This window comes from Polistes canadensis, unplaced genomic scaffold, assembly GCF_001313835.1.
Source record: "Polistes canadensis isolate GaletaPanama2010 unplaced genomic scaffold, ASM131383v1 scaffold_157, whole genome shotgun sequence".
Classification (NCBI taxonomy): Eukaryota; Metazoa; Arthropoda; class Insecta; order Hymenoptera; family Vespidae; genus Polistes; species Polistes canadensis.
This window is the reverse complement of record NW_014569704.1, coordinates 324,619-335,141: the sequence shown is the minus strand read 5'-3', so window position 1 is coordinate 335,141 and position 10,523 is coordinate 324,619. Positions and strand designations below refer to the sequence as shown.

General features: G+C 25.7%; 3 protein-coding genes across 6 annotated transcripts; 1 reads left to right on the top strand and 2 right to left on the bottom strand.

Moving 5' to 3' along the window:
* Positions 1-1,368: 1,368 nt before the first annotated feature.
* LOC106788935 (succinyl-CoA ligase [GDP-forming] subunit beta, mitochondrial) lies at positions 1,369-4,388 on the bottom strand. The gene is made up of 6 exons (XM_014752677.1): positions 3,796-4,388; positions 3,531-3,630; positions 2,340-2,935; positions 2,110-2,244; positions 1,908-2,036; positions 1,369-1,588 (listed from the first exon to the last, which is right to left on the bottom strand). The coding sequence occupies exons 1-6, from the start codon at positions 4,079-4,081 to the stop codon at positions 1,476-1,478; spliced, it is 1,359 nt and encodes a 452-aa protein (XP_014608163.1). The 5' UTR covers positions 4,082-4,388; the 3' UTR covers positions 1,369-1,475.
* Positions 4,389-4,779: 391 nt separating this feature from the next.
* LOC106788934 (acidic mammalian chitinase-like) lies at positions 4,780-7,935 on the bottom strand. 4 transcript variants are annotated; one of them, XM_014752673.1, is made up of 8 exons: positions 7,635-7,935; positions 7,501-7,543; positions 6,815-7,036; positions 6,446-6,730; positions 6,118-6,354; positions 5,553-5,976; positions 5,172-5,455; positions 4,780-5,074 (listed from the first exon to the last, which is right to left on the bottom strand). In XM_014752673.1, the coding sequence occupies exons 1-7, from the start codon at positions 7,675-7,677 to the stop codon at positions 5,318-5,320; spliced, it is 1,392 nt and encodes a 463-aa protein (XP_014608159.1). In that variant the 5' UTR covers positions 7,678-7,935; the 3' UTR covers positions 4,780-5,074; positions 5,172-5,317. The 4 variants fall into 4 exon arrangements, with proteins under 4 accessions (XP_014608159.1, XP_014608160.1, XP_014608161.1 ...); XM_014752674.1 differs by having other exon boundaries at positions 6,815-6,980; positions 7,635-7,933; XM_014752675.1 differs by having other exon boundaries at positions 6,815-6,977; positions 7,635-7,933.
* A 128-nt stretch (positions 7,936-8,063) lies between these two features.
* Positions 8,064-9,362, top strand: LOC106788922. Its single transcript, XM_014752638.1, has 2 exons — positions 8,064-8,595; positions 8,677-9,362. Exons 1-2 carry the CDS (start codon positions 8,400-8,402, stop codon positions 8,832-8,834), a joined length of 354 nt encoding a protein of 117 aa, XP_014608124.1. The 5' UTR covers positions 8,064-8,399; the 3' UTR covers positions 8,835-9,362.
* The last annotated feature ends 1,161 nt before the right edge of the window (positions 9,363-10,523 follow it).

The following is a 10,523-nucleotide window of genomic DNA, read 5'->3' as shown; positions in this document are numbered from 1 at the left end:
ACCAATATGTTAGAGAATATGCAACACTACATTAATGATATATTTGAGTCGTTCGTTTCCTACCTTCACACAATATTTTATATTTTACATCTAACGTCGCTAAAACAAAAATTTTAATCTCATGCCACTTACTCTTAGAAAAATGCTCGAAATCGTATCTCTTATTCTGCCGATTTTAGTTTGTATGTAACATTTAATACTTCGTATTATGGTACTTATACATGATAAATAAATAACTATACATACTATTTATACACTGTGCAATCTTCAAGCAATTTTTCATGCAGTATTGATTATTATTATTACTATTATTATTATTATTATTATTATTATTATTACGATTATTATTATTATTATTATTATTATTATAATGTTGCTACATTGTTCAAATTTTAGATCATACATTAAACTAAGATGTAGAGAATTATTTTGGGATGATTTTCTTTGCTAAATTTTAATATTATTCATATGATGTGATTTTTGTATTTTAAATCATTAAATCGTATAGTTTCTTTTTTTTCATCTGAAACTTAATATTAAAGATTACGAATATATACAAATTATTTACAAAGTATTATTATGGTAGTACATCCATTGTTCATACATTTTATGTTATAATTCGATAGCATATAAAACAAATATTTTGTCTATTTTAAACTAGGTATATTTACAAAATACACCAATCAATGCTAATTAAAATATGTTATTTTGAATCAAACGATTTCTAGATAAAGTCACATTCAATAATAGCAATGAAGAATAAGCTCTCTCTTATCTGGTACTTTTGTCGGAAATAAATACTTCTAAAACGTTACATAAAGTATATAAACAATAGATAGATATATGTTGAGTAAAGTGTGTTCTTTTATAAATATGTTGAAAGTGGAAAGAGTAACGTAAAAGAAAAGATAATCACAGACTTTAATTTTAGTCCCGTAATAAACAATAAATTATATAACACGGAGGGATTTAATTAATTTTAATAGATAGAAATGGAAAGTTGCATTTTATGGGAATATTATGGAAAATGCATTTCTTAATATATTCTATATCATAAAAAAATAATAATAGAGCATATTAATGGATCAAAAATGATAATCCATTATTACTAAAACGAAAATAAAGTTTATAATTCAAAATGCTACACACAAAAATTTTTTTTTTCCTTTGAACACGTATATACATTTTAAACAACAACAAAATATCCAAATATATCTATAGAGTTATATTCGAAACGCGATATAATATATATACAAGAATCATTTATTATTAAAAAAAAACCCCTGTAAAAATCAGTATTATATTTACTTAATTATTTGCAGCGAGACAATGAATTTATGAAAAGGAAAGAAAATGTGATGCAAGTTATATTATATGAAACTTTTATATTAAAATCTCACATTACAGATCACAATCAGATTTTCCAATCTTTGCTATATGGCTATGTAGTGTTGTAAGAAAATAGTAATATATACTTATGTTTTTATAGACATAACAGCTTTTCTTGCTGCTTCATCTAAGTCATTAGCAGTAATTATTGGCAAACCAGAGTCCTTAAGAATCTTTTTTGCTTCATTTACATTAGTACCTGCAAAAAAAATTTTAAATTAAAGAAACAAAATATACCGTATATACATATAACTTACTTGTATGTACAAGTAAACAAAATAATTCTTGCAACTAAAATTATTAACAATGTCATAGACTTAAAATGCAACAATGACCAAGTCAAAACCAACTTATTTTTTATTTCTTTAATCAACTTGGCTTGACAAACATTTTTATTTTAAAAAAGAAATCGTTCTATCATAAATATATTAGCCATTGAATTGTAACAATCGTTGGTTCTTTGATTTGGTCATTTTTTGCAATAAATGTTCTTGTTTCTATTATTGAAGAATAATTACCTTCTAATCTAACGACAAGAGGTATCTTAAGACCTAAATTTTGTGCAGCAGCTATAATTCCATTTGCTATCGTAATACAATTAACGATTCCACCAAATACATTAACTAGAATAGCTTTTACTTTTGGATCTAAAGAATAAATTATATCATTAAAATACGTATAACACAGTATATAAAACAGTAAGAATCTTATAAGGCATACCTTCGCTTAGAATACGAAACGCTTGATAAACTTGACTCTCTTTTACATTTCCGCCTACATCCAAAAAATTAGCAGGAGTTCCTCCATTTAATTGGATAATATCCATTGTTGCCATAGCTAAGCCAGCTCCATTAACTGAAAATGAAAATAATAAAAATTATCCTGTTATACCTGATCGATATATATATACACTATAAAAACATGCATATAATACTGTATATAATACCGACCCAAACATCCAATATTCCCATCCATTCCAATATAATTTAAATTAAAATGTAACGCATCCACTTCTCTTGGATCTTTCTCATTTGTATCTTCTAAAGCAAAAAGGTCCTGCTGTCTAAATTGAGCATTATCGTCAAATGAAATTTTTGCGTCTACCGCAACAACTTGTTTATCTTTGGTCAACACCAATGGATTGATTTCAACTTGTAATGCATCAATGTCAACAAATAATTTCCATAAGTTCTTAAGTTCGTAAATTGTTTTTTTATGTATCTCTGGATCACTAAATCCTAAGAAATTACTGATGTCTTTGGCAATGGTATCATTAATTCCATTATATATATCCAATGGCACAGTTTTTATCAATTCAGGTTGTTCTTTAGCAACCGTTTCAATATCCATACCACCCACTGGAGAAGCAATCAATACTGGTCCGTTATGTTGTCGATCCATTAGAATGCAAACATATTTTTCAGAAACAATGTCAACCGATTCAGCTATCATTATTTTTTGTACCAAAATGCCATCTTTTGAAGTTTGTTTAGTTATCAGTCGATGACCTAACATGTTCTTTGCAACATCTAATACTGCTTTGGGACTATTGAAAAAAAATATTTCAAAATAATATAAAAAAATTAAACAAAAGCGACTATTGTTCTATATAATAATTATTTTAAATATTTGATTTATAAAAAATATACAATTATTATTATTATATTTGTAATCATAATTTTAGCTATGACCATTCTGTCAAAAGTGCACACACACATAAATAAGAAGAATCATAATTTATTATAGATTTTATTGAATATAAAAAAGAAATGAAAAAGGGAAAACAAATTCGCAACTGGATTCATGAAAAATTCTAACTAATCTTCAAGTAATAAATCAAGACTTAGATTTTTATTTTAATCCCTTGTAAATAGTAAGTTTATTGTGGATTTTTTTTTATTAAATATACATTGTGTTGCATGTAATATATGACACTAGATCTCCCTTTGCTACTTAATGTTTAAAAATGAAAGTTTTATTCATTACTATTAAAGTTGAATTATTTCTCTGTGTTATTATATATCAAAAAATAATTTAAATTAGCCGTCATAATGGATATAGTAAAGATAACACAGTGTTATTTTATGTTAGTGATAAAATACTCCCATATAAAATACCTTTACACATCTATTTGAACTTACTCCTTTCTAAGATGTACACCACCTTTAAAACCATTGTCGAACCAGCCTTTACCACGTCCTCCTGCCAATACTTGAGCTTTGATAACATACTCATCTGCACCTGAAAGATAAAGAAAAATAGTATACCGAGTTCATTAAACCCGAAATTGTTACCATTATATAATTAATTACTATATAATTATTTATAATATACAAATATAAAAGATTTTGTATATTATACTATAATTAATATATATATAATAATAACATATATTATTATACTAACATAAATTTTCCAGAGCAGAGTTAGCTTTATTTAAATCATCAATGATAGTAAAATTTTGTACAGAAACACCACAGTCCCTTAACAGTTCTTTGCTTTGATATTCCAATAAATTAAGTTTTCTCGATTGTATCACTTTGCATAAACGATTTTTTGTAAAAATTTGAGAATATTGTGAAGACTTTGAACTAAGTATTCGCAACATTTTTCTTAACCTCAAAACTTTCACTTGATAAATAGATATAAAAATATCACTTCTGCTCCAATTGAAAAGCGTAAACTCATGCATATAAGATTGAGAAAAAGAACTGTACAAAAAAACATTTTTCGGCAACAAGACTGGATAACGATCTATCGACGATGATTGGATGACGTTGATACGCTTTATTAACTTATTAATTAGGTTATAATTTATATTAAAGTTAACTATGTTTTTTTACCTATATAATAGCTATTTAAATATATATTAAAAAGAAATTTCAATAAATAATTTTGTATAGTTTTTAGAAACGTGTAAAAAATTGTGATATACTTTTTCTAACTTATAAGCAACATAAATAACATTATAAATTTGTGAAGCGAAAACTATCTGCATTTATTCTGATAAAATAATATAATATATTCCTTGTTTTTATTCTTTTTCCGAGAATTTCTAATTGTATTAATTATATTTTAACAATTTCATTTATATTTAATATTTTATTAGAACTGGCATAATTTATTCATTTCGTTCCATAGGAAGTATATATAAGTTCATACTAGATACATTATATTAGACTTTTATAAACATTGAAAAGCAATATATTTTTAAAAAGAAATAAATATATAAATATTGTTGCTATTATAAAAAATAAAATTTAGGGAACAGAAAATGCAGTTGTATGTTGCCAGAATTGACTAATCGGTAACACATTGTTCATAGCAATCATATCTAGCCATAAGTGTGCCATAGTAAAAGGATTAAATAAATAATTAATTAAGTGTTAGTATTTCATCGCATTTAGTCAGTTTAATATTGTTTATTTATATCTACCTTGACCAGCTAACATCAAATTCCATACTTCTTAGCAATATTATATAATTTTTAAATATTTACATGCTTTAGTTTTTGTACATATTTTTCTTCTTTGATATTAATTAGCTGTATATATTAATATTTTATATACTTTGATTGTACTTCAGTTTTGAGGTAGTGTCGGTCATTTCATTATGTAAATAATATTGATACTTAGGAATATCTCGACAATTCTCACAGAGTGTACGTACAGATTACTCGCATATGCTGTAACATGAAAATTTCTTTATTTGATTTTGTGTGATTCAATATTTAAATCATAATATATCTAAATAACTTTTATAATATTACAAAACAAATATACCGTTAATTTGTAGAAAATAGTAAAACCTTATATGGTCTCGATTACATCGATTCTTCACGCATATTTTTTACTCTTTTTAGTTAAATATCACATCATAATACAAATCACATGAGTAGAAACTAATTAATTTTTTAATTTCTTATGTTCTACTTTCCTCTTAACATTTTTGTTATAGCACGCGTCAATGAAAAGGTTTCGTTTGCATTACATTCATTTTTCCAATCGTCGACGTTAAGAGAAAATACCATAGCACCTTTAAAATTGTTGTCAAGTATCCACTTAGTCTAAAAAAAAAAATAAATTATTATATACTTCTTTCTATATATATCGATTATTAATTATTCGTTATCGATATTATTAAATAATATAATATATGCTTACTTTATAATAAATACTATGATTATCATCGTATGATATCCATTCATAATCTTTGTAAGCATATGGTACTTTGCTTGTATTTTCAAACACGCTAATTGCTCCGCTATCCAGAAATTGACAAATAGTTGAATATGATACAAAACCTTTAGAACCTAATTGTCCAAATCCTATAGCTGGTGCTAGTAACTTGTGATTTAGAGGATTATCTAATTTATACGAATGACCATACATTGGTATACCGACGACAATTTTATCTCTTGGCATTTTTTTAGTTACCCAATAATGTGCAGAGAAGTTTACATTAAGTTTGGATAAATATCCCAATTCCATATTATTCGGAAACAATGGAGCATTCAAGTCAGTTACAGGAAAATACTTCTCAAAAAAATGATAATCGTACGACATAAGATTTATAAAGTCAACGTGCCTGTAAAAATAATTACTTTAATAAACCGATATGAAATCAATTCCTTTACGTGTTAACATTATATAATATCATATGTCTCTCTACAGATATATTATTACTAACATTTATATTGTTGTTATTATCTATAATGATTATGCTTACTCCGCCATATTAGGAACAATATAGCATTGATCTATGATTGCTTGTGGAGCTCCCACTGCTACAGATAAAATTAATTTTCTCCTACTGCGATCGAATTCCTTTCTTATTTCTTGAATTAACTGTGCAAAATGTATTTTCTCTTTTTCTTTTCCAGTCGACCACGTTGGGAATTCCCAATCGAGATCTAATCCATCGAAGTTCAATTTCTCTGTTACATTTAACACAGATCTTATAAATCTGAAATATATAAGAAAACAACAAATATTGAATTTAAATCAATGAAATTGACTACTTTAAAAAATTTTGTAAATAATTATAATGTCATTACTGTTTTCGATTTGCATGGTTCTTAATCATATCTGAAAATCCAGAATTCGCTTCATCACCACCACCACCTATACTAATCATAACTTTTAAGCTTGGATTATCATTCTTGATATTTACAACTTCTGCATAAGCCCACTCATCGACACCCATATCAACACTACAATTTGTGATACTTGCAAATCCTACTATAATATGGGTACAAATATATGGATCTATTTGTATGGGAGAAAGATCCCATTTTGTACTCCAGTTTTCAGGTATTGTGTAATAGCATACAACAAATTTTCTGCAATTTATTAACAAAATTATTTGACTGCTATAATGATGATACCTAATTATAATTAAAAAATTAAAAATAATTAAACTTTACTCTGTGGAATTGTTAGATTGCCGTTTGTAATCTATGCTTATATTTATATCTGTGTCCTTATTCTGATGCATTGACCATGACAGTAATTTTTCCAGTAAGTTTATTCGAGTGAAGTTTATAAGTTGTTGTCCATCTGTTTCTATCCTCGAGTACATATCCATACCCACAAAAGATAAAGTAGATAATATAAATGATGTAAAAACAAATATTTCCAGTTTTGTCCTATTGAAAACAGATATCAATACACGACTTGAAAAGTCTTCCAAACATCATAATAGACTAAATCAAAGTGATATCAACGATCATTGTTCACCTCTTTATCTATTAATGAGAAAAATATCATTTTACGTAGAAATGAATTTCAGTATGTACCGAAAAAGGGACACGTGGCAGGTAACGTGTCAAATAGAAATATCAGCAATAATTAATACAATCGAATTCAAAGATTATAAATGTAACTTAAATTTAAATTGAATTTAAATAAAATAATCGCGTTGAAATATTAATACACGTGTTTGCAGTGTGTTGATAATAATTTATAATCATTTAAAATAAAAAAGATTGCAATATTGTGATACGTAATAAGGCTAATGAAATGGATCAATTTGCATACAATAATTCCAAAATATAAGAATAAAACTTTTATATTTGACGTTAAAAATTAATGTAATATACGTTTAACTTACATATTATAATAGGATCTGTGTTGTCGTAAAGGTTCATAAGATTCTGTAATTATTGAATAATATAGATATTTAAAAAAACAGTTTAATACATTGTTTTTATATTCTTGATTTTTTTCAAGTCATTGTCATTTTACCTTTTATTTCTGTACCAAGATCTTTTATGACATAGGTAGACATCTTTAGTTTTCCTTTAGTATGCAAAATGTTCTTATTATATATTTTATATTTATTATATTTTAAATATATAAGAATCAGTCCTTGATTAATTCTTGACAAAAACAAAATATGACAAGGCGCTTTGTTCGCAACAAAGAAAAATGTCGCTACGGTCGCCTATAAAGACTATGCACGACATCACCGGCGCTTTGTTTCCGTAACATTTTGGGACTTTTCAAATACTTGCAGTATGAAAATAATAATATAAAAAATAAAAAATATTGATTATTACATTAATTACATTCATCCTATTAATGTAATTGCAACATTTTTTTTAAATTCATGAAAATATTCGAAACCTTCAAATTTATATATCAATCATAAAATTGTCGAAAAATTTATTTTTGCATATATATTTTTTTAAACAAATAGAACTCGGTAAAAAAACAGTAATTTAATCAACAAAATCATAACTTTTTGAAAAATTAAGGCATCGTAAACCGTAAACTATTAAACAATTATCGTAGTGAAAAATTCAAATTTTTAAACGTATTGAAAATTTAATCAGAAGAAGAAGAAAAATAAGAAGAAGGGGAAATAAATAAACAATGATCTGAAAGTACGAAGAACAAGGATATTTGCTAATTTATAGTTGAAGATATAAAGTTGAAGATAAGAATAGTTGTTAAATAATACGAAATAATATCGATTAAGAAATAATAGTTAATTCTTGATACACAATTATGAAAGTGAGAACAGCCGTCGCTATTTTAACTCTCATTATTATACTTGTAATTGTATTGTGCCAAAGACAAGAAAAGAAAGATAAATCAATGAATCAACATATGAGTCGTTTGAAGGATAGATCTTTTATGAAGAAACAGCTTGATTGTGTGTTAGACCGAGCACCGTGCGATCAATTAGGATTGAACATGAAAAGTATGCACGTTTTTTTGAAAAAGAAAATGTTTTAAGTTAGAAACCATAATTAATATCGTATTGTTAATGGCATTGTTTTAGCTATGATTCCAAAAATGGTGGTCAACAACTGCCACGATTGTAGCCCGTCATTAAGACAAAACTATGGAAAGTTACGAAATTTTATGCAACAGTATTATCCAGTCGAATGGAATGCTATAATTAAACGTTATTCAAAACGTCCACATGCTTCTGGTTAAAATTAGAATAATTCGATTATTGTATCTGCAAGATTGTTTTTTTTACTATTTTATATACAACAGACATTTAACCAAAAATTGATAATTTGTACGATTGCTAATAAGATGAATAAAAAAATTATTTACTTTTGATAAATCCCGTAAGACGTTTATTGTTTCATTGCATCAGAGAAAAGGAAATTAAAGTGCCGGTAATCTCCAAATTTTTCATTGAAAAAAATCATGTTAATTACTTATGCGCGTGGTACTATATTTTAAGTAAGAAAAAAATTTTTCCTTAATTTACAGTGATAGTAATTAATATAAATGCAGCACATACTTTATTATTATTATTATTATTATTATTATTATTATTTGTTTTTCTTATCTTGTTTCATTTTGCATACATAACAATGGAGAAATAATAATATACAAGAAAATGTACAAATTCTCTGTAATTTAAATGATACAGGCATATGTTCTTCTTTTTTATACAATATTTTCTAAAAATCGATGGATCACTTTGCTATTACATACACATCTTATTCCTAATTCTAATTTAATATCTATCTGAAAACGTTAAGAGGAACTGCAAAGTAATCTTAGATAATTATTTAATTCTATAAATCATTATTTCGTTTGTTTATAAAAAAGACTACATAAAAATATTACGAAGAAAAAAGATAACAAAATAAACATAAGTGAAAATACAAAGAAAAAAGATACGAATGTAATAACAAATGAATATCCGATCGATATATGTCAGAGCTTCTCAAATTGTGATTTGCGATCTTGTATGGGTTACGTCAAGTTCAGATCCCATACAGGATCGTCTAACTAAATTTTGGGAATCGTGGAAATTTTAACATAGTTTTATTTATACATAGTCAAATTATATTTACATGTATACTAATGAATTATTTCAGAATAAATTGTTTTTTGTGATTTATTATCGCCAAATGTTTTAAAAGGTTTAAGGTTTCAGGTTTTCGATTTGATAAGCCCTGATATATGTATAACAATAATTATGCCAATAAATTAAGTCGCTACAAATTATTGACGATCAAATTGATTTTACGATTTATTTAAATATTATATTTATATATTATCAAATAAATCATGAAATCAGCTCTTTTTTTTTCACTTAATACATTATCGCAATTACATGACATATATACATACACGTATGTAAATATGTATATACATGTGTATATATATATATATATATATACGATTTTTTTATTTTATTTCGAATCAAAGTTAATTAAAAAATATATTTACAATGATTGTTATACATATATATATATAATAATTTGTAAGGAAATACACGAAAGACTTGAAAAATTGGATTAAAAAGCGGAACAGGGGAAAGTTTAATGCATTCGATTAATTGTGCATGTACATAAAGTGAGAGAGAAGATGTAAAAGGGTTGGAGGATGGTAGTTGTGACGTGTTGGATCGAAGTAAATATGATGCAATGTATGTAATAAGATTTCATTTGGGATAAGCTATTAATGCGTCAAATTGTTCGAAATTTCTTCAATTGCGTCTTCTTTTTTTTACATATGAACGCGCGATATTTATCATAAATTTACTTTTTCAATGTGTATTTATTCGTTTAGCTGGTTTTTTTGTTTCTTAACCCTAATAATTGTTACCGGTATTTCGTTTGTTTTGTAATGTAAGTGTATGTATATATTTATAAATAC

Bases quoted from the DNA above. Each gene is read 5' to 3' on its own strand.
- LOC106788935 (XM_014752677.1), bottom strand. From the start codon at position 4,081: ATGCATGAGTTTACGCTTTTCAATTGGAGCAGAAGTGATATTTTTATA. The intron at 2,936-3,530 runs GTAAGTTCAAAT...TTTTTTCAATAG, and splicing joins GGTGTACATCTTAGAAAGGA to TCCCAAAGCAGTATTAGATG. The intron at 1,589-1,907 runs GTAATTATTCTT...TTTTTTTTGCAG, and splicing joins TCTTGTCGTTAGATTAGAAG to GTACTAATGTAAATGAAGCA.
- LOC106788934 (XM_014752673.1), bottom strand. From the start codon at position 7,677: ATGTCTACCTATGTCATAAAAGATCTTGGTACAGAAATAAAAG. The intron at 7,544-7,634 runs GTAAAATGACAA...CAATAATTACAG, and splicing joins TCTTGGTACAGAAATAAAAG to AATCTTATGAACCTTTACGA. The intron at 6,731-6,814 runs GTAAAGTTTAAT...AATAAATTGCAG, and splicing joins CAATCTAACAATTCCACAGA to AAAATTTGTTGTATGCTATT.
- LOC106788922 (XM_014752638.1), top strand. From the start codon at position 8,400: ATGAAAGTGAGAACAGCCGTCGCTATTTTAACTCTCATTATTATACTT. The intron at 8,596-8,676 runs GTATGCACGTTT...GCATTGTTTTAG, and splicing joins ATTAGGATTGAACATGAAAA to CTATGATTCCAAAAATGGTG.